This window comes from Helianthus annuus, chromosome 16 (assembly GCF_002127325.2).
Source record: "Helianthus annuus cultivar XRQ/B chromosome 16, HanXRQr2.0-SUNRISE, whole genome shotgun sequence".
Classification (NCBI taxonomy): Eukaryota; Viridiplantae; Streptophyta; class Magnoliopsida; order Asterales; family Asteraceae; genus Helianthus; species Helianthus annuus.
The window spans coordinates 2,095,092-2,117,426 of record NC_035448.2 but is presented as its reverse complement, the minus strand read 5'-3'; the positions used below and the strand labels follow the sequence as shown (position 1 = coordinate 2,117,426).

General features: G+C 36.4%; 2 protein-coding genes and 2 long non-coding RNA genes across 10 annotated transcripts; 2 read left to right on the top strand and 2 right to left on the bottom strand.

The window, feature by feature from the left end:
• Positions 1-352: 352 nt before the first annotated feature.
• LOC110917858 lies at positions 353-859 on the top strand. Of its 2 annotated transcripts, none has more exons than XR_002580898.2 (2): positions 353-517; positions 636-859. It is a non-coding gene; the product is annotated as an uncharacterized LOC110917858 (long non-coding RNA). The 2 variants fall into 2 exon arrangements; XR_002580899.2 differs by having other exon boundaries at positions 619-859.
• Positions 860-5,892: 5,033 nt separating this feature from the next.
• On the top strand, positions 5,893-9,200 carry LOC110916938 (zinc finger BED domain-containing protein RICESLEEPER 2). Its single transcript, XM_022161582.2, has 4 exons — positions 5,893-6,368; positions 6,698-8,534; positions 8,616-8,698; positions 8,783-9,200. The coding sequence occupies exons 2-3, from the start codon at positions 6,710-6,712 to the stop codon at positions 8,696-8,698; spliced, it is 1,908 nt and encodes a 635-aa protein (XP_022017274.1). The 5' UTR covers positions 5,893-6,368; positions 6,698-6,709; the 3' UTR covers positions 8,783-9,200.
• Positions 9,201-12,856: 3,656 nt separating this feature from the next.
• LOC110917487 lies at positions 12,857-16,757 on the bottom strand. 6 transcript variants are annotated; one of them, XR_002580594.2, is made up of 8 exons: positions 16,540-16,757; positions 15,651-15,738; positions 14,914-14,971; positions 14,729-14,808; positions 14,034-14,202; positions 13,517-13,604; positions 13,299-13,381; positions 12,857-13,209 (listed from the first exon to the last, which is right to left on the bottom strand). It is a non-coding gene; the product is annotated as an uncharacterized LOC110917487 (long non-coding RNA). The 6 variants fall into 6 exon arrangements; XR_002580595.2 differs by having other exon boundaries at positions 14,774-14,808; XR_002580593.2 differs by lacking the exon at positions 14,729-14,808 and adding an exon at positions 15,897-15,946 and having other exon boundaries at positions 16,540-16,756.
• Positions 16,758-17,728: 971 nt separating this feature from the next.
• LOC110917445 lies at positions 17,729-18,619 on the bottom strand. Its single transcript, XM_022161997.1, has one exon. The coding sequence runs from the start codon at positions 18,617-18,619 to the stop codon at positions 17,729-17,731; it is 891 nt and encodes a 296-aa protein (XP_022017689.1).
• Positions 18,620-22,335: the final 3,716 nt, after the last annotated feature.

Here is a 22,335-nt window from a genome sequence, read left to right as displayed (position 1 = left end):
TAAAATAAAAAAAAGTGTTGGGGTTAAATTACAAAATTTGAAAAGCTTTGGGTTAAAACTAAAAAAATGTCAAAGGGGTTAAAATGTAAAAGATAAAAACCTTTGGGTTAAAATTAAAAAATACAAATTTTTAAAAAAAAAAAACTTCCGATGCATATATTACAACTACCAAAACCAACAAAATATTTCTAATTTATATATAGGAGGAAATAGTTGTTTCTAATAAACTGGCTCTAAGGGTTTGATGTTTGAACTTTGAATGACTACATAGTTTACACAAGTTTATCGTGAATTAAATAACACAAGAACTATGATATTGAGTAGTTAATCGAAACTTTGAGGGGACGTTTGTACCAACTCTCAAAGTTGTCCCCACTTCTCCTAATTAAAACATCATTTAATAGCATACGTAGTGGGGCGGTATGAGGGGCTATAGCGCCTCATCGCGCTGCCAAATACCGGGACGGAGGGCGCGATGAAGGAGAAAGAAGAGAGGGGCGCGAGCTCCATAGCGGCGGTATGGGGTGTTAAGTTTGAATATTTATTTGTTTTTTTTTTTTTTTATTTCTGGTTTTCTCCTCACTCACAAACATATATACATACATATTTTGTAAGAAGGAAGAAGGTTCTTGCAGGTATTGAAGAAGGTTGAAGGAAGAATAAGGTTGTTCCAGGTATTGAAGGAAGAAGGAAGAAGGAAGAAGGAAGAAGGTTTTATGAATTGGTCCCTACAAAATTGGGTTTTTAACATATTTGATCCCTAGAAGGTTTTATGAATTGGTCCCTACAAAATTGGGTTTTTAACATATTTGATCCCTACAAATTATGAAAACTTATTTTATTTAATGGTTTTTTAACATATTCTGTTTTTTTAGTTTTTTTTCTGTTTTTTGCAGTTTTTTTTTTAATTATTTTCTGTTTTTATTTATTTTTCAATTTATATATTCTGTTTTTAATTGTTTTCTGTTTTTATTTATTATCAGTTTTCTTAATTAATTTTCTGTTTTTATTTATTTGCAGTTTTTTTGATTATTTTCTGTTTTTATAAAAAATTAGAAATTAATAATTGAGTAATGATTAGACGGGGGCTTTATGACTACGGACTTAAATACATAACGCCCCATAACGCCCACCCGCACACGTGGCGCGCCACGTGTCGCATAACGCCCACAAAGGGGCGTTATGACTACGCATGGCCTAATTAACTTCCATTAAAAATTTAAAAATTATACTTTCCTATTTCTAACAGTGCGGTCTGGTTTTTCCGACCAGTTTTTTTTTCCTATAAGCGTAAACCAAACTGTTAATTATGGTTTCAAAATTTCTAAACTGACCAACCATAACAATTTTTAAAAACCGACCATGAAATCAAAACAATAACTGATTTAAACAATTTCACGATTTTAAACCAAACCATAAAGACCCCTAATTTTGATGCTTGAATGTGTAGTATGTGATTTTTATCACGCCGGTAATTATTCAGTTGGATCCATATACCTGAATAACTACTACAAGGAAAGTGTATCCCCAATAAAGACCATGAGAACTGTCGACGAAAAACCCCACAAAATGTAACCTCCGGATGTTTGACCCGAATAAGTTGTTGAAAGTATTATACAAGCAGTTGTATGTTTATCCATGTTAATTTAGACACAGTACTTGTGATTAGGTAGGTTTGAGATCCAAATTTTAGCTAGAATGGAATGGGTCAATTGTGCTGAAGGTCGCTCAAAAGGACAATTATAATGCTATCTAACATTATAAATTTTGTTATTAAAAAACTACATTATTTTTGTAATAATAAGTAGTGAAAGTTTCGACAAATGGGTTTTAACGTGCGACGGTACGAAGTGACCAAAATAACGAGCGTAATTATGTATATATCACTAGTCTAAGTACCCGTGTAATACACGGGTGGCTAAACAACAAACAATTTATACTTTAATGCGTAAATACTTTATTACAGGTTCGTTCGAATATTAACATAAATCAAAGAAATTACGTGAAATAACAAAAATACATGATAAACACAAAAATTTCACAAGTCATTGAATATATCTTTATGTATAACATTCATTGTTTTATTTATAGGTCTGCCTTCATTGTCAAGTATTAGTAGCTTGATTCCATCTCGTCTTGTAACCCTCAATAAAGCTACGTACAATTGACCATGTGTGAAAACTGGTTGTCTCAAGTACAAACCAACCTTAGATAGCGACTGGCCTTGGCTTTTGTTGATCGTCATCGCAAAACATACAACTATTGGAAATTGCCTCCTTTGAAATGCGAAAGGAATCTTTCTGTCCGAAGGTACCAAATTAATTCTAGGTACCATGTAATCCATAAGTATATATAGTTATAACTGTTCGAAAATGGTACCACACAAAATACATGGTAGAGGCATAATAATCGCCAATTTTGTCCAAACATTGTACGATGACAAAAAACCTTAAACATGATTACTACCGGCATAATTGGTTACCACATATATTATCGATAAAAAATAAATTCTCTAAACGTTGGAGTTAGTAATGAACAACCTGTTGAGATTCCTATCATAAAGAAGCAACGAGACCACCAAGAGGCCCGTAACTTTTTGAATTTGACCCATGTTGCCTACAATTACAACTACTATTATCGAGATTTTGACCACAATTTTGAGACAAAACTTTGCACGTTGGGTCACATATAACATCAATCTTTATTTCCAGATGAAATATATCGATTTCTCTCCGGGAGGGAAACACAGGGGTCATCTAAGTCAACATACTCATCGTCATCGTCTATTTGACCCGTTTGGATAAAACACGACTCAAATTGACCCATATATAAGTAACGTCGAAATTGTCCTTTACACACTCCAGTTTACAAAGCATAACAAAAAGAAACTTATGTGTTCTTCGGGTCACTACCAGTGATTATGCACTACTCTTCTAACTTCAAAGCAGGGTAGACGATGTTAAGAGGCATTTGGCCCATAAAATCATCCCATTTGGATTCTATCATATTTAACATTAAATTACTATGTTTCGGAATGCTCAAAGAAGACCCTGAAGACCATAGTCAACTGGTTTGACCCGTAATCCAACCTGCAATCTCGCGACCACTACATTAAACAAAGTTGTACAGCTTACTGCTCTCCAATTGTGCCCAAGAAACTCATTCACTACTATTAATACCGTTACTTACATGACGTGAGATGACCAATATCCCAATAACCACTAACTCTTGACATCATCTACAAATAAAAAAACACTCATTTGTTAGCTGAAAAAAGCAAGCAAATGCAGAAAATTTAACTTCTTCATTTGAGTAATCCGGAAATTATAGACAAACAAATAGATCATAAAACAACTTATCTAGATAGGAAAGTTTCATTCATCCACGCAAAAAACAACAAATTCAATAAACATGAGAATATGATACATCACCCCATGAATGCTAATAACCAGCAACAACCAATAACTGTAAAAAAAGTAAAATTTTAAGCTCAAAATATCAATATTGAAAAATCCTTTCACCATTTTTCAAGGTTTTTAAGTCAAACCGTGAAACTTGAAAATTAAAACTGAACCGAACCATTAATATTCAGAACAACTTTGCAAATTCAAACTGCCAAGGCTGTAAAATCAAAACACATAGAAAGTATCGAGGCTCATATTTGTTAATATTCATAACAAATCGCCATGGTTAAACCACATCTGAACAATTGCAGTCCTGAATCAGTTGATGGAGAGTGCAAAACATGAGAATTAAGGGTGTTAAAAATACATGTCTTATTGTGTTTTAAGCGATTACATCTCTCGAATGTGATAACTACGAGCTTTGGTGGTTTTACAGGTTAACTGTCTAAATCGGCGAAGTTAGAGAGTTTAGTGATGAAACGGGACAAGGACGGATGATTATTAAGGAGATATCATGTTACACGGTACTTGACTCGGGTCGAAAGGTAGTTTGGATGCACAAAGAACACAAGATATATGAGAGAATAAAGTCTAAGGGCTTGTGAGTAATTAAATGAAAGTTGAAAACAAGTCTAAAGTGGAGTCAACAAGTAAACGTAGCCTACAGTATACCTTACGTAACCTACGGTTTGGAATGGAACATTGGATAGAAAGTGGAAACCGTAACTTACGATTTTAACCGTAAGCTACGGTTGAAAGGATAAAGGGCCGCGTGAGTGTATTGTTTTGGATGGTTGAAGGGAATTAAAAAAATAACAATTAAACAACCCTAATATACACGCACATGTAGCAGACATGAGGGGACTTGGTTTTGAGAAGTCTGACATCATCAATAAATATCATCATTCATCATTAGAAGAAGTGACATGAGGAGGGTTTGGTTTTCTTTAAAAATAGTCAACAACAACATCATCTCATGCAAACTGGATGTGCAAACTTTGAGGTATTTCGGGCTGCACATGGGATGGGCCGAACTCTAATGATATCGGCACATCTTGGACTTGACGACAGCCTAGAGAGAATATTATAATTGACATGGGCCGACAATTGTTTTGGAGGGCTTTGACTTGAGATAAAACATCATCATCTTAGTGGGCCCACATAGGAATTGGAGACAAGGGGCGGCATCTTTTGGAGGCTGCACATGCACGGCAGACTAGGAGGGCATCAATTATCATCACTAGTGGGCTTTTATCGATCTTATACATCATCAACAAATCAATTTGTTTTAAGTGTGCCGAGAGACATCTTGTGGACTCTTCGCATTGGGCCGCCATACTCATTATCACAGGACGAGAGACATTGTGTCGAGATATGATTTCATTCATATAAATTTCCGCCATTTTCTCAGAAGAGTAAGCCTCTCGAATAGGTAGAAAATGGGCACTTTTTGTAAGTCGGTCCACGATTACCTATATAGTATCATGCCCCTTTTTCGTTCTAGGAAGCTTGGTCACCAAATCCATAGTTATTTCCTCCCATTTCCATACCGGGATTTCCAAAGGTTGTAACTCCCCATATGGTTTTTGATGTTCTGCTTTCACTTGGGAGCATGTTAGGCATTTTGAGACATACTTTACAATATCACGTTTCATACCCGGCCACCAATAATTGGTTTTCATGTCCCGATACATCTTGGTTGCCCCGGGATGAATTGAATATCGTGACTTATGAGCCTCCTCGAGTAGAGCGTTCTTGACTTCGCAAAACCGTGGTATCCAAATTCGACTGAATCTTGTTTTGAGTCCGATCGAATTTTCTTCCAATTTATCAGCTATACCTTTAATCCTTTCTTTCTTTGGGTCTTCCGCTCCCAACGACTTCAATTGGGAATCTCGTATCATATCAAGCAAACGCGGTGTAACTATCATCTTCATGGATTTTACTTGTATGGGGGGTGGATACTCTTTTCGGCTTAACACATCAGCCACCACGTTCGCCTTTCCCGGGTGATAAAGGATATCACAATCGTAATCTTTGATAAGTTCTAACCATCTTCGCTGTCTCATATTTAAGTTTTTCTGCTCGAAGAAATATTTGAGGCTTTTGTGATCCGAGTAAATTGTACATTTTGCACCGTAAAGATAGTGCCTCCAGATCTTTAAGGCGAAGATTACTGCCGCTAACTCTAAGTCGTGAGTTGGGTAGTTTCCTTCATTTGGTTTAAGTTGTCTCGACGCATACGTGATAACCTTCCCTTTTTGCATTAAAACACATCCCAAACCTTGACGTGAAGCATCCGAGTAGACAACCAAATCTTTCGTTCCATCTGGGAGGGTTAAAACCGGAGAACTAGACAGCTTTTCTTTTAATACTCGAAAGGCTTCTTCTTGATCTTTACCTAGACCTGGCAATTTCTACCCAAATACCTAAACTTGGGTCAATTTGGACTTTAATTTTAAGCTGCTGGGTTATTTTGGGTCAATTAAAATTATTAATGGGTCTAGATGGGTAATAAGAAAATCAGAATTAAAACAGACCAGGTCAGGATGGGCCACTAAAAAAAAGAGAATGGGTCAAGATGGGCCAATATGAAAATCATCTACGCTCTCATCTTTTCTAGTCTACTACCAGTACGCTCTCAATTTCTACCCAAATACTCCCTTAATTCAACCTATTAACAATCTATTCTACACTTCTTGATCGATTGAATGGTATGAATTTCACTTTTGGTTGATATATTTTCTGTAAATTCACAACTTAATCGACTGACAACGACCCTAATCGCTGATTGACAAACGTCGTCTTCCAAAGTCGTCTTCCAAAGTCCAAATGTCGCAATCGCTGCATCCTGATTCCTGATTGACAACGACCCTAATCGACTAATCGGTCTTCCCTCTTCAGTTCCGTTTGAATTTGATCGATCTTCAGAGTTCAGTCAAGTAGTGAACACTGTCTCCATCTGTAAGTCTATTTTTTAACAAAATTGACAACTTATTTGACTTTTTTATCAGAATTTGAGATTTTATGTTTATTGTTATCAACTAGGAATGATAATTTGAACGATGATTATTGTTATAACATGTGTTTTGGGGATAAATTGATAAGAAAATGACGTTACTACATTGGATTTAATTTGTGCATACCAATTGTTCGATGAAATGCCTCTGTGAGTATTTGTAGTTGTAATACCCATGTCAAGTATCTATCTTTCGTGGGCTTTCGTGGGCGGTTTAATTTATTATTATTGATGGTTGATTATGCCATAATACCCGTGTTTTGCTTTATTGCAGATTAAATTAAATATGTCGGGTAACGATGAACACGAAGATGAAGTTAGTTCATTTAGTTCGGGCAAACATTCTTCCGTGGTTTGGAGCTATTTTGATAAATTACCAGTTGGACCCGGGGGAATTCAGAAGGCCAGTTGTACGGGTTGTGGAAAAGTGTTTAGTGCCAATTCGGGAACATCTAATATGAAACGACATCTTCCCAAGTGTTTTGATCTTAATGAACCCGGTCCACCAAAAAAGCGTGCCCCGTTAGATCAAGAAATGTATAGGGAGAAATTAGCATACTCTATCATCAAGCACAACTACCCTTTCAGCTATGTTGAACATAAGGGAACAAGAGATTTGCACAAGTTTTTACACCGCGATGTGAAGCCCATAACAAGAAACACTGCGAAGGCGGATGTCCTCAAAATATATGATAGAGAGAAGACAATTCTTAAAGAAAAATTACAAAAAGTAAATGGTAGAGTATGTTTGACTACTGATTTATGGAGTTCTATTACGACAGATGGGTATATGGCTCTAACGGCTCACTACGTTGATGAGAATTGGGTTCTAAGAAAAAAGGTCTTGAACTTTAAAGTTATACCACCTCCGCATAGTGGTAAAATTTTAGCAGAGTACATGATTAACTTTTTAGCAGATTGGGGCATTCAGAAAAAAGTTTTTACGATCACATTAGACAATGCTAAATATAATGATGTTTTGGTAAATTGTTTAAGCAGTCACTTGCGTTTGAATAATGTGTTAGTTTGTGATGGGGATTTTACTCATGTACGTTGTTCTGCACATGTGTTAAACCTTATTGTTCAAGAGGGCTTGAAGGTAATTGAAGGAGCTATTGAGAAGGTGCGAGAGTCGGTGAAGTTTGTTAGAGGAAGTGGTGCAAGAAAGTATAAGTTTGCAGAATGTATACACCACCTTTCATTACAATGCGGGAAATATGTGCGTCAAGATATTGTAACTAGATGGAATTCTGCATATCTTATGCTCGATAGTGCGTTGGCTTATCGTAAAGCTTATGCTCGGTTAGCACTAGTTGATTCTAGTTATAAGAGTTTTCCAACAGAAAAAGAATGGGCAAGGGTGGAAACAATCACAGAATTATTGAAGCCTTTCTATAACATCACAACTTTGTTTTCTGGTAGCTCTTATCCTACTTCCAACCTATATTTTCATAACGTGTGGAGAATTCAGATGCGTATTGAAGACGCTATCAACAACACTGATAATGTGATAAGTGGCATGGCAAAAGAAATGAAAAAGAAGTTTGATAAATATTGGGAAAATTATAGCATGGTGTTGTCTTTTGCAGTTGTTCTAGATCCGCGATATAAGTTTAAGGTTGTTGAATTTTGTTTTAAAAAACTTAATATGGAGGACAAAGTGCGCAAAGAGAAATTGGACATTATTTTCAACGGTATGCATAAGCTATATGATAAGGAGTATGGTATCTTTTCAACGACAAGTTCTTCAACTGTCAAGAGTTCAAATACTAGTGTCAGCACAAGAGACGACTTGGATGGATTGGAGTCATTTACAAGCGAATTTAAAAAGGTTGAGAACGAAAAATCACAATTAGACATGTATTTGGAGGAGCCTGAACTTAATAGGAGAGAAGAACTTGACGTCTTACAATATTGGAAGGATAATCAAGGTAGATATCCTCAATTGTCTCTCATGGCTCGTGATATATTGAGCATCCCAATCACTACTGTTGCTTCAGAGTCATCTTTTAGTATCGGGGGACGGGTTCTAAGTAAATACCGAACTTCACTGCTTTCATCAAGTGTCGAGGCTTTGTTATGTGCTCGTGATTGGTTGTTCGATTTAGAAGGTATCAAATTCTTCTCTTTGTGACTTAACTTTATATAGGATCATAATCATAATTTATCGTTTACTTTTTTGGCATATCCAGAGGAAGATGAGGATGATACAGAGGATGGACTTGCAGAAGATATTGAAGCATTGTATCCAACGTATCAAAGTAGCCAAGTTTAGGTAATATTCACTTTATTTCTAAAACTCGAGCTCAATTCTAAATTTTTTACCTATTGCCAATTCTAAAGTTGTTGTAATTTATAGGGGTCGTGGGACTACGTAGCTTGATGGTGAGGTTGAATGGACCGACTTATGTTATGATGATTTTGGAGATTTGTGTTTATGTTTTGGTTATATTGTATATTCGTGGTTCCTTATGTTTTGTATGCGATGATTTTAGAGATATTAACGCTTGGTTAAGATTAACGAACATAGTGATTGTGTCGGAAACTTGAGCGAGAAAGATTTGGGATTGCCTTTGAATCTAAATCTTTGACATATGATTTTAGTGCTTTCATGGCTGTTTTTTCGTATGATTTTATTGCTTGGAGTTGCTGAAATTATTAGGATACCAAGCACATCTTCACTTCCTTCGGGTGATGGTGAAATGCCAAACGGTATTCGGCCAATGAAAATTCAGAGACCTTGTACTCCTCTCATTGATGCAGTTGCTGCTCATGACGAAAACAAGGTAATGTTCACGTTTTTTATTAGATTAGATTCACATTCACTTTTGACGAAAACGGTATTGGTGTTTGATGCTTGTAGTAGTTCATTTCACTTTCTGATCAAGTTTTAATGTAATGTAGAATCAACTTTGATGTTTGCTTGTTTTGGGGACAAAATTGGCATGGCAAAGCTTGTTCATGGATACAGCATTTCTACTTCTGATGGTCCTAATATGTCAACAAAAGGTGAAGGCAAAAAGTCAATCAAGTTGAAAACAAACGAGATTGTTTTGCAGGTTGGTACCTTAACTTTTTAAGAAAGGCTTCGCAGTATTAACAATTAGTCAACTTTTTCTATTTATTTATTTTATAATATCTTTTCAGGTTCATTGGCAAGAAACTCTTAGGGGCTGTGTTGCTGGAATATTAACTACACACAGAGTACTTATTGTTTCTGCTGATCTAGATATTCTCGCAAGCAGAATCTGATTTGCAGATCCGTAAACATATTATATCGGCTAAAACAGATCCGATTCTGCAGTGCACGGACCTGTTCTGCAAGTTTTCTAAAAATTTTTGAATTTTTTTCGTTTTTTTAATTTTTTTATAATTTTTTTATAATTTTTTAATTTTTTTTTTCGTTTTTTTATTTTTTTTTATTTTTTTTATTTTTTTCGTTTTTTAAATTTTTTTAATTTTTTTTATAATTTTTTTTCAATTTTTATTATTATTGATTTATTCTCAACCCATCCTGACCCAAACCCATCCTGACCCGAACTCATCCTGACCCAAACCCATCCTGACCTTCTTCTTTTTTTTACCCATCTTAACCCAAACTCATTCTAACCCAAACCCATCCTGACCCAACAACCAATCCAACCCAACCCATCCATTTTGCCACCTCTATCTTTACCCCATACAAACTTCTCGTTCTTCCTCGTCAACTTTGTTAAGGGTAACGCTATCCTTGAAAAGTCTTGTATAAACCTCCTATAATAGCCAGCAAGACCTAGAAAGCTCCTTACTTCTGTTGGAGTTTTTGGGGAAACCCACTTCATTATCGCCTCAATTTTCGATGGATCAACCAGGACACCCTTCGAGTTTATTACGTGGCCGAGAAACTGCACCTCTCTGAGCCAAAAAGCACATTTTGGGAATTTTGCGTAAAGTTTCTCCTTACGGAGAACTTCAAGTACTTCACGCAAGTGTCTCGCATGTTCAGTTTTGCTTCGCGAATAGACCGGAATATCATCTATAAACACGATCACCGATTTATCTAACATGGGTCGGCATACCCGGTTCATAAGATCCATAAATGCGGCTGGGGCGTTCGTTAACCCAAAGGACATAACTAGGAACTCGTAATGTCCATATCGGGTTCTAAATGCGGTCTTTGCAATGTCTTCTCCTCGCACCCTGACATGATGATACCCCGAACGCTGGTTAATCTTCGAGAACCAACTCGCCCCTTGTAATTGATCAAAAAGATCGTCAATTCTAGGTAAAGGGTAGCGGTTCTTAACGGTTAGCTTATTCAATTCTCTGTAATCGATGCACATGCGCATCGACCCATCTTTCTTCTTAACGAATAAGATAGGCGCTCCCCAAGGCGACACACTCGGGCGTATAAAGCCCTTATCTAGTAGATCTTGTAATTGTGTCATTAACTCGCGCATCTCGGTGGGAGCCAATCTATAGGGAGCCTTCGTAACCGGCTTCGCACCCAGATTCAATTCGATGCGAAACTCTATCTCTCGTTCAGGAGGAAGTCCCGGCAATTCCATCGGAAATACATCTGGAAATTCGTTCACGACCTCAACATCTTCAAGCTTCGGGAGGCTTTGTCGAGCGTCTACTACATATGCTAGGTATGCTCTACTTCCGTTAAGTACGTATTTAACGGCTTGAACAAGGGTGCACAATTTTATTTCCACGTCTCTCTCCCCTTGAATACTCAATTGCCTTCCACTTGGAGAGTGGACAAGCATTACCTTATTTACACAGTTAATCTCTACACGGTGTCGTGCCATCCAACCCATACCTACTATCATTTTAAATTCCCCCAAAACCATACGTATGAGGTCGATATCAAACTCTTCATCTTCTATCGTGAATTTACAATTTCTACAAATCTCGTGTAACACATAGTTCTTACTATCGGCTATTTCTACCTCTAAAGGTATCGGCATTCGTTCAATCTTAAATGAATGATGTTGTACGATTTCATTTGAAATAAACGACATAGTGGCTCCGGTATCGAACAAAACATAAACCGGTATGGAGTTTAATAAAAAGATACCTGAAACCACATTCGGATGGGACTTGGCTTCTTCGGATGTGATTTGAAACATCCTCCCTTTCGCCTTAGAACTTTCCTCATTCTTTCCTTCCTTCTTTGACCCTTGCTGGAGTTTAGGACACTCCGACTTAACATGCACTTTCTAGAAACAGTTGAAACATGTCTTCGGGTTGTTAGGGCACTTGTAGGATGTATGCCCTTCTTCACCGCATTTATAGCACCCCTTCTTACCCAAAAGCCATTCCCCAGTATGGAGCTTCCCACATGTCTTGCAAGGAGTAATACCACCCTTCACTACAAAAAAAAATGCCATCTAGTGGCATGCAAAAAGTGCCACAGAAAAACAAAAAAGTGCCACTAACGAACCTTGTAAGAATGGGCGGCACACAAAAAAAGTGCCACAAGAAGAGCTGACGCTAAAGCCTTTTAGTGGCACTTTTGCAATGTGTCGCACAAAGTTTTTAGGCTTTTAATGGCACTTTTTTATATGCCAGTACAAAATTTTGAGCTTTTAGTGGCACATATTTTTTGCCACAAAAATCACATCAAATTAAATGCCATTGACATTTATCATATTAATTTTAACTAGAATTACCACCCGCCGCAATGCGGCGGGAATTCATTAGTTATATATCAAATTAGATAAAAGTCAAATGTCTTTTACATGACCGTGCACCTGTGTGTAAAACATAAAAAGAATAATTAAGTTGATCTCTGACCTGCGCATTGCGACAGACTTATCAAATTAGACAAAAGTCAAATGTCTTTTACATGACCGTGAACCTGTGTGTAAAACATAAAAAGAATAATTAAGTTGATCTCTGACCCGCGCATTGCGACAGACTTATCAAATAGGGGAATAGATGCGATGCGAAAGGCCTGTCAAACGGGAAAAATAGATGAAAAAACATTGAAACCGCACACGCACGTTGCGGCGTGTTAACTCGGAAAATTTAGAACGAAACGTTAAACGGAAAACTTGCGAAAGATGAAAAGTATAAGGGACCAAAGTTGAATGTTAAAAAATGTTGGGCTTAAATTGCAAATGATGTAAAACTTTGAGTTAAAAGTAAATAAAATCAAAGTGGTTAAACTGCAAAAGATAGAAACTTTTGAATTATAAGTGAAAAGTCAAACTAATCAAAGGGTTTCAAATGACCAAAGAATGAAAGTTTAAACTTAAATTGTCAAATATTTAAACTTTAGGGTTAGGAAGAAAAAAATCAATTTTTTTTTTGAAAAACACCCAAAACCTATGGTACAACTTCCATATGCATATTTATGTTGCTTATTTATATAGTTTATAATTAATTACAATTATCATTTATTTACATTAAAAAATAAAAACAAAATTGTAAAATGTAGAAATCATAAAATAATCACTTCAATTAAAAGTTCAATCAATCTTCCAAAGATTCCAAATGGCTAATAAGTGTCGATCTAAGTCTAATGATAAAACATACAACCCAAATAAACTAACAAGTGTATGAATAAAAATTCAAAACTTCATTAAGTTCATTAATCTCTTTCACAATCTTCATGCGAGTTAAATAATCATCGTGTTAACGTTTTCTTAGTAGTCATACTTCCACTTCAATAACAATCAAAGATTCGATCCCACTGTCAGGAGAGTAACTGCGCACTTTTACCAATCCAGGATCAATAACATACTTGACTCCTGGTATTGTTACTGATGTTTCAGCAATGTTTGTTGCCAGTATAACCTACCAATAACAACACCCAAAAATCAACTCCATGATCAGACGACCAAGTACAAATATGTTTGATTGTACAAAACATCGCAAGTGTTTACCTTTCTGAACCCTCAATGGATTCAATCTCTTCTTGACCAGATAAAAAAACAAGTATACCACCAGGCCCTTCCTCTATATGTATCTAAAAAATACAAAAAAATGGTCAAGAACTAGAATTTGTGAGCTATTCAAGATCGGCTTGCAAAAAGGTCAAACCAAGCCGAGCTTGCGCTTGAGCCTAAATTGGAAAAAAAAATGAAAGAAGTCGAGCAAAAACCTGAAATATGGTAACTAAAGCTGCATCCAAACAGTCCATCTCAGGTTGCAGATGGGATGTATGTAACGATTCTGCTCAGTTTGGGTATCTGCTGTTATAATGAGGATTAATATCATATATACCCTCCCAAACTTGACAATTTTCTATCTTTAATGAATTTTAAATGACGATTCTACCCCTCTACACTCAATTTGTTTTTACCCTAATTCTGTTTTTTATTTGGAAATCTGATACACCTGTAAGCAAGTATGGTGTTAATGGCAAATCGAATCGTGGATCCCGACTTCATTTCGCATAGACGAGACCCACAAATTAAAAGGTTTAAAATTTTAATCTTTAACACCTTGGGTCCAAAAGAAACTCTTTTGGGATATAATTGATGCCAGCTCTTAAATCTGTGGCAGCTCCAAGATGATAATCTTGAATGTTCGAAACCCAGATATTAAAAAACGGATTAATACATAACATTCGGAGTAGAAATTTGGCGAATTTGGAATAAAAAAGATGTCACATATACCTTCAGAGAAAATAATATTCTGTGGTTTGATGTCTCGGTGAACAATCCCTATTGAGTGAAGACCGTCTAATGCAAACAAGAGTTGCCTGAGAATCGTTTGAATGATTTTATTTTCTCGTTAGAATCCCTTTGGTAAGTCTTGCACCTCCCCGAGAATCATTGATTCAACCTGTACATATTTTGGGTTTAAAACTAGCACTTTGGGCCGATCTAAAGCGCAGTGCACCCATCATAAGTAGAGGTGTCAATTTTGACCCGTTTGTTTTTCTACTGTAATGATGGTACACATCTGGGTTAAAAAAAATCTGTGCTAGCCATTGAGGCAAAACAATGATATAAAATACTCCTGTTTGAAAATTTGACTTTGGAGGTGGTAAATCCTACGTGTTTACTTATGAACGAGTAGATTTAAATTGTGTTATACCACTGAAGCTAAAACAGCATAGCCATAAAAGAAAAGAAATGAATTGATTGGGTCATATCATATAGGTATAATTGTATAAAGTCACCTAATGATCTAAAGTGAATTTAAAAACAAAATGCTTCCTAATCAACTTCATTATAAAAACTAGGTTATTATTGAATAATGTAAATTTTCTGATCATATATCTCACAACAATCATTTTAGAAGCCCTACTGAACAAAAAGTGGTCAAGACAGCCAATCTGGGGCCTCTATAAGTCGCCCATATTTACCTGTTATCCAATCCACCCATCCCATGTAGTTCGCCATGTACAAACCTGAATTCTAAGTGACGACCTTGTTCACATGGGCCCTAGTTAGAGAAAGTAGTTGATATCTTATACGTTGAAACTAAAATTAGAACATCAAAAAGTAATTAATAATATTGCTAAGTGTATATTTTAATGATAAGTCATACCTGTGCTAGAGGTCTCTTCCACCACATAGTAAAAACATACAATCCGAATGGGCATTAGCTGTTGCATACCAGAAAAACATAAAAATCAATTAAGTGTCCAAACTTATATACATATATTTAGTTCGTTTTGGTCTAGTATCAGTGAAACCAAAAACCAAATTCGTCAACTAAAACTACAAATTTATCACTAATTCAAGAAAAGGAACCAAGGTATATAAATGGTGCGATCTATATAATTACATAATATGTTAAATTTTAAGTTTCACTTTATTCTAGCAGAAGGTTTGTCACTATCTGGATTTAACCTCTGCCATGCATATGGTTTTTGAGCAGTATCCAAAGCCCAATAAACAGACAATACTTTCTTTCCTACACAAAAAATGATGCTATTGACAGTGATCGCTATAGTCGCTCCTCCATGCCTAGTTTCTTACATGTAGCGCCTTTGTATTACTTTGATTTGATCCATCATCGATTTACTAATATTCCTACCTGAACCAAAAGTTTAAACAAACTTAAATTCTTTAATTATTAGTTTCATAAACGGATTTAATGAAATCTTGAAACTTAGTTTGGATTTTTATATTTACAAAAAGACTTTTTTACATCAAATATAATACTATATTAACAGGGTAACTTAAAATGATATCAAAACCTAAATAAACAATAAAGTGTAAATCTAACAATAAATTACAAAATTCCAATACTTAAAAAGCAAAATTAACATTAAAGCTTACTTCTCCTTCAAAACAACATAATGCAGGTTGGAAAAATCAAAAGCCTGGTCAAAGCATGTTTCTTCTCGCCTCTGGTTTCTATCATGTACTAGAAACAAAATATAAAATGTTAGGTTTTGTTTACTTGAGGCTTGGGCCAAATAAAATTACTTTAGTAATTAAAAAAGCCCATCTTTTATCTAAATATATAGATTATTTTACTACCACTCCCCCAACTTATTAAACATACAACAAGATGTGCATCACCCAAGTTTAGAGTGTCATTCCCGGAGCACCATATCTATCCTCCCTTCAACCTGCAACCAATCCTTCAAACTATTTCATTTTCTTTTCCATCTTTGTAATATTCAACAATGGACTCACCGTCCAAAAAACATTGATGTCACTCGAAAAAATCATGTATACATCTCTATATACGCTCGAAAAAGCAATGTTGTCCCGTGACTACGGTGAGACCTAAGTAGGTCCGCCCCCGTCTACAACATAACTCAGAAGTCAATATTTTTGAAACTATATATTAGAAAATTACTAACACTCAAACAACAGAACTAATAAAAAATATGTGAACTCAAGATACATCAAATAATTAGTTCTAACAAGTAAACTTAGAAACAATACAAAATTTGGTAGAAGCATTTCATCGAGCAATTGATGTGCATCTTCAAACCAGCAAATATCGATTCTTTAAACCAGCAAAACAAAACTAACTTTTTAAGGACTTGGGTTTTATAGTACCAACAAAAACGTAAATCAATTAGAAGAACATACATCTGGATCTCAGATTCAAAATAAAACTACAATAATACTATAACTACTTCATATATAGATGTCAATCAAAGAACAACAACAACAATAATAATAATAGATATCAAGAGATGGTTGTACTTACCGATTGAGCACCACCTCTAGAGCAGCTCCATGGCGGAATACGAAATATCTCGAACTAATGAAGCTGTAAGTCACGGAGTAGCGGAAATCTGTCTCTGAATTTGAATCGATGCTTATTGTTGGGTGTTTGATAGCGAGACAATGGGAGTGATGTTTGAGGGAAGGTGCTCAATGTAGGTTTCGAGGATTAGGGGGATTTAGGTTTTTGAGAAAAACTGAAAAAAAATAGGCGGGATGGTTTTAGTAGTGGTGGGAAACTTGAATATTTTGATTTTTAATTTAGATGAAACTGATCAATATCTATTGGAATTGGAAAAAGAAAATCAATATTTATTAATAGATTATGTGTTAAAAATAGATTATTTGAGTAAATTAAAAATTATATGTTTAGTGTCATTATATAGCAGATTCGTTTTTTTCAATAACATGTAATATCGGGGTGATCGGTTTCCATTTGAAGGAAAATACTATGGTAGCGTTCGTTTCATGGAATGGAATGGAATGGAATTAGGAAGTTTTTCTTTGTAAAATTGATCTTGGTTGGGGGAGGGATTTGAAATCCCATGAATTTCTTTAATCAATGAAATTTGTGACTATTTCAATATTCCTTAGAAATCCTTCACTCTAATGAAGGAATGGAATGGAATGTTGAAATAGTCACAAATTTCATTGATTAAAGAAATTCATTGGATTTCAAATTCCTCCCTCCCCCAACCAAGATCAATTTTACAAAGAAAAACTTCCTAATTCCATTCCATTCCATTCCATGAAACGAACGCTACCTATATTTTTATCGGGACTTCTTTGCTCTACTAAATATGTAAATCAATTGACATGAGAAAAGAGGAAAAACTGTGAAATCAAACCGGAGCCAAGTGTTAGAAAGGGTTGTTTTGTCTTTGAACGGTTCGGTTTTAGTTCGAAGATAAAAAATCATTACTAACAGTTTATTTCACGGTTTTGACCTAAAAACCATCAAAACTGAACCATAAATACACTTAACAAATATGACATACGTAAAATACCATTAAAAACCTATATTAGTAACATAAAAAGCTAAATGCCACTAAAGATGTTTGTCAAACAAATATGGCATACAAAATGTGCCACTAAAAACCTAAATTACTAGCATAAAAGCTAAAAGCCACTAAAGGTGTGTATCAAACAAATATGGCATACACAAAGTGCCACTAATTGGCATTTTTTTTGTAGTGCTTTGACTTATCTTTCCTTCCCTGATCTTGGAACCTCGCCTTTTTAGATGGACTTGCATTTGTCCCCTTCTCTGTCGACCTCTTTTCCCCACGTTCTTCTTGCCTCTTAATTTCAATTTCTCTATCCCGTGCCAGATTGATAAGCTCGTCAAGGGTTTCACACTTTGAGGGAGTGATGAACTCCCTAAATTCTGCCTTTAATATACCATAAAAGCGGTTGATCTTCATTCTTTCTGTCTTTACAAAGTATCCGCAAAACTTCATCTTGTCCATGAACGTGTTTGATATTTCGTTTATCGTTTCATCTTTCTGTCGGAGGCGTAAGAAATCCTCCTGAATCTTATCGACGGCTGACTGAGGACAGTGGTATTTCATAAAAGGTTCCTTGAATTCCTGCCAAGTCATCTCTTGTAGCTTGTCCTCCCCAACTTCCTTACTATGCGCATCCCACCAATCCTTCGCCTGAAGGGTGAGTTGACCAGTAGCGAACATCACCTGGTCTTCCTTGTCACACCGACTTCGTATAAATACCGCTCCTATGTTTGAAATCCATCTTTGGCATGCGATCGGGTCGATTTTACCATCATACGTTGCAGGATGGCATGCCATGAAATCTTTATACGTGCACCGTCGTTCTTTGCCTTTACCTTTAGATCCCTCAATCATTTCTTTTAATTCTTCGATCTTGCTAGTCATCATGGCCTCCAAAACTCCTAACACCCGACTTTCTACTTCTTGAGCTAATCGTGGAAGATTAGCTTGCATAACCCCTTCCGCCACTTCTGTGACTTTGCTATTAAATGCTTCTTGACGAGCCGTATCATCATCATCATCATCATCATCATTAACGTTTCTTGCGTCAACCATCTACACATTGTCATGTTTATGTTTAATACGAATCACAAGCTTTCAATACATTATAGTTCATTAGTCCTTGTTTACTTCATTCGCATTATTGCATTTTAAACTTTCATCACTCATTCGTGTCATTCGACACGTTACTTTCGACTTTTACAATTTCGTTTCTTCATAACCACTATTTGTGATTACATATATCTTATTAGGCCTTACATGGACCCTACATAATCATTAGATAGGCTTTCGGACAACTCGGGAACTCGAAACGCGAATATAACACAAAAATAAAAATTTTCAGCGGATTGAAATTCCATTGGCCGTTGGCGACGGCCTTACACCCGTCGGCGACGGGTTCTAAAATGTGGCGTCGGCCACTTTTGCCCGTAGGCAGTCAGTTAGGGCGTCGGCCCCAAGGGGGGCGTCGGCGAAGGCCAGAGGCCCATCAGCGACAGCCTCCCAATTGCTGCAACGCTGCTGAACTTAATTTTTGCTGATTCGACCATTTCCCGGGTCCGTTTTCAGCCATACGGTTCCTAGAACTCCCCGTATGGCCCCCATATTTACTCCTTCACGCACTTAACTTAAGTATTATACCCCGAGCACATTACACCTACTAGCATTTTACCAAAAACTTAAATTGTTACCTCATTGGCGATCTCGGAGTGAACACACCTTCGAACGAGCCGTCAGTTTGAGTTCAAGCATCTCAAAGTATGCTTAAATCCCTCAAACCTCGGCTCTGATACCAACTTGTAAGGCCCGCGTTTGCGTCTAATAGAAACAACGACCAAAAGACACTAGAAACATAAACTTTTAAAAATGACCAAACTTTTCTCAATTTAAGAGGTAAAATACCAATAACATTAATGCACAACGTTAACAAAATTTGGGCATGACCCGTCCGTATGACGAGCGTATCCCTGTTTTAACCATCATCAATATAAAAAGTCTACAAGTCGTTTGACGGACGCGACCAAAAACCATACATCAAGTTTAAAATATATAGCTACTAACAAAGTTATACACAACTAATATTTTGACCCATAATTCTACTACAAAAATAGCGGAAGCGCTTGATGATCATAGCATGCACGTGTGTTGTGAAAGCACCGGATCGATGACGAACATCAAACATTGCACTTGATTCAAGACATGAACAGCAAGAACATGATAGATGAAGAAGAAGATGCAAGACAAACTCATTCATTTCAATACAATCATCACAGATTACATACCAAACGAGTATACATCATCTTCTACAAGCTTGTTTAGATCACAAAGATCTAAACCCTAGCTTTCTCTCACTAACACATAGTCTCTCTCTCTCTAGAATTCACACCAGGAGAATGAACAAGTTGGGAGAGGTGCACAAAGCTTCAAGAGTTTTTCTTGTTGTGTTTTTAGTGCCCTAATCCTATACAACACATATATATATAGACTAGGGACAAAAACTCAGACAAAACAATTTACACAAAAACCAAACCCCTAACCAAAGTTCTAGACCAAAACTTGGACAAATTGTCCAAGGATAAACCTTGGACTAAGTTCCAAGATATGTACAATAAAGACCCTAACAATTGGAAGGCATGCACTTTTCACCCAAAGTGCATTAACAAACTCCCCCTTGATCAGTGCATGGTCTTCATGTAGTCTAGAATTCTTCATTATCGTTGAACTTAACTTGGACTTCTGCTTTGGTTGACGCAGAACTGATAAGCGACAGTTACCCGGCAGGAACTGCACTTACAGTCTCCCCCTTAACTGTTGCATCAGTTCTGTGTGGCATCGATAATCTTCAATCACCGGATACTGCACTTACAGACTCCCCTTTAACTGATGATATCATGCATGCTTTCAACTTTAGCTGAGACTTGATCTTTTAGGTAGAGCACAGCGATCTTCAACCTTTCTAATTAAAGACTTGCTGACGATCACTTAAATGGCCGCTTTGTGAAACCCGAAGAATCCGACATCAAACACTACAGATCCTCCCCCTCAAACTACTCCTGAATCAAGTTAACGCGAACCGACCTACGACCACATGTAGGAATATCGCTCGATACATTAATCTTCAAACATAACCGGTAGCAGAAAGAAACATTGGATTTCCAATGCCCAACCTTGAACACTTCAAACTTCACAAAGACATGAAGCTCAGTTCGATAAGTTAATAACAAACTGAACTTTGTAAAAGTACATCCACCATCTTGATCAGAGTCTTCAACCCTTCATATATGATCTCATCTCGTCATGTATCCTCATGATCAATCTCCTATCTTCACAAATCCGCTGAATCCCCGATGGATTTCATCTCCGACCTTCCCCTCAAATCATGAAGCCCCACATTATTTCGAGACCAGAACTAATCTTCTCTACTCTAAACAGCAACTTAATAAGGCTCAATCTTCAACTAGTCGTCAATCGAGAATTCAGCTTCATCACGTTAACACTTGATTAATAACATAAGCACACGTGACAAAACTCAATCACACACGAGCTATTTCACGCACAAGCTTTATATTTACGAAGAAAATAGGAAATTTTTACTCCCCCTTTTTCTTTGTAAACTGTCAGCGTCCAAGCAAGCCCACTGTTGTTGCAGCCACTAACCAGCTAAGGTATGTAATGTAAGATTCAGTTTCCTGAGTACCAAACCCGGGTTGCAGAAGGTCCCCTTTCTACCATGGCCATGGCAACACATCCAATTAGCACTATGTCAGCAAGAGGAACAAGACATGAACACACCACAAAATTTCTTCCCATTTTCTAGCAACATATCCATCGAACCAGTCTGTTTCCCCAGACACAACAAGCCCAATAAATACAGGAAGATGCATATCTTGCATGATCATCCATCTAAGAACTGGACCAGAAACCGATCTTAAAGTTTCACAAAGAAACTCGGATGGTTTGAGCTCAAGGAAACTCGGATGAGGGAATCTCAAAGCTAAAACTCGGAACTGTGAAAGCTCAAAATAAACACGCAAAGTTCAAGACTCGGAACATTTGAGAGATTCAAGAATAACTCGGAACATCACTCACACAGTTCAAAACTCGGACATTGCACACAGTTCAAAACTCGGAACACTGAACCGACAAGTAAAAATCGGAACTTACAACTGTAAAACTCGGACCTGTTGAACATTCCTTAAAAACTCGGAAGAACTTGATATCAGAATTGAAACATCAGATCCACAGCTAAAGCTCGGAATGGACTACTAAACACTCGGAATAATCTGTTTTAAAAACTCGGAACTGCTGATACTCGAAAACTCGGAAGAGTTTTAAAAGTTTGGACTGAAAACTCAGAACTGAGCTTCATGTTTTAAAACACTCAGAACTGAAAACTCGGACTGAAAACTCAGAACTGAGCTTCATGTTTTAAAACACTCAATCATACACTTGAAAACTCAGAACTGAGCTTCATGTTTTAAAAGTCCGGACTGAAAAACTCAGAAGAGTTTTAAGAGTTTTAAACACTCGGACAACAAGTTCAAACTAAAACTCGGACAACAAGTTCAACACAAAACTCAGAACTAATTAATGAAGACTTTTATGGAAATTCAGACTTCCTAAAAGAAATTCGGATGGTTCAAAGATAACTTGAAACTCGGAAACATCACTTAGGTCAAAACTCAGACATTAAACAATGCAAAGATTCGCAAAACTCGGACTATAAAAAAAAATTCGGAAGCATTAACATTGAAAAACTCAGACATTTCAAA

What these genes read in the sequence shown, in the direction of transcription:
- LOC110916938 (XM_022161582.2), top strand. Translation starts at nt 6,710, where the DNA reads ATGTCGGGTAACGATGAACACGAAGATGAAGTTAGTTCATTTAGTTCG. An exon ending in TTGGTTGTTCGATTTAGAAG is followed by an intron (nt 8,535 to 8,615) that starts GTATCAAATTCT and finishes TGGCATATCCAG; the next exon opens with AGGAAGATGAGGATGATACA.
- LOC110917445 (XM_022161997.1), bottom strand. Translation starts at nt 18,619, where the DNA reads ATGGTTGACGCAAGAAACGTTAATGATGATGATGATGATGATGATGAT.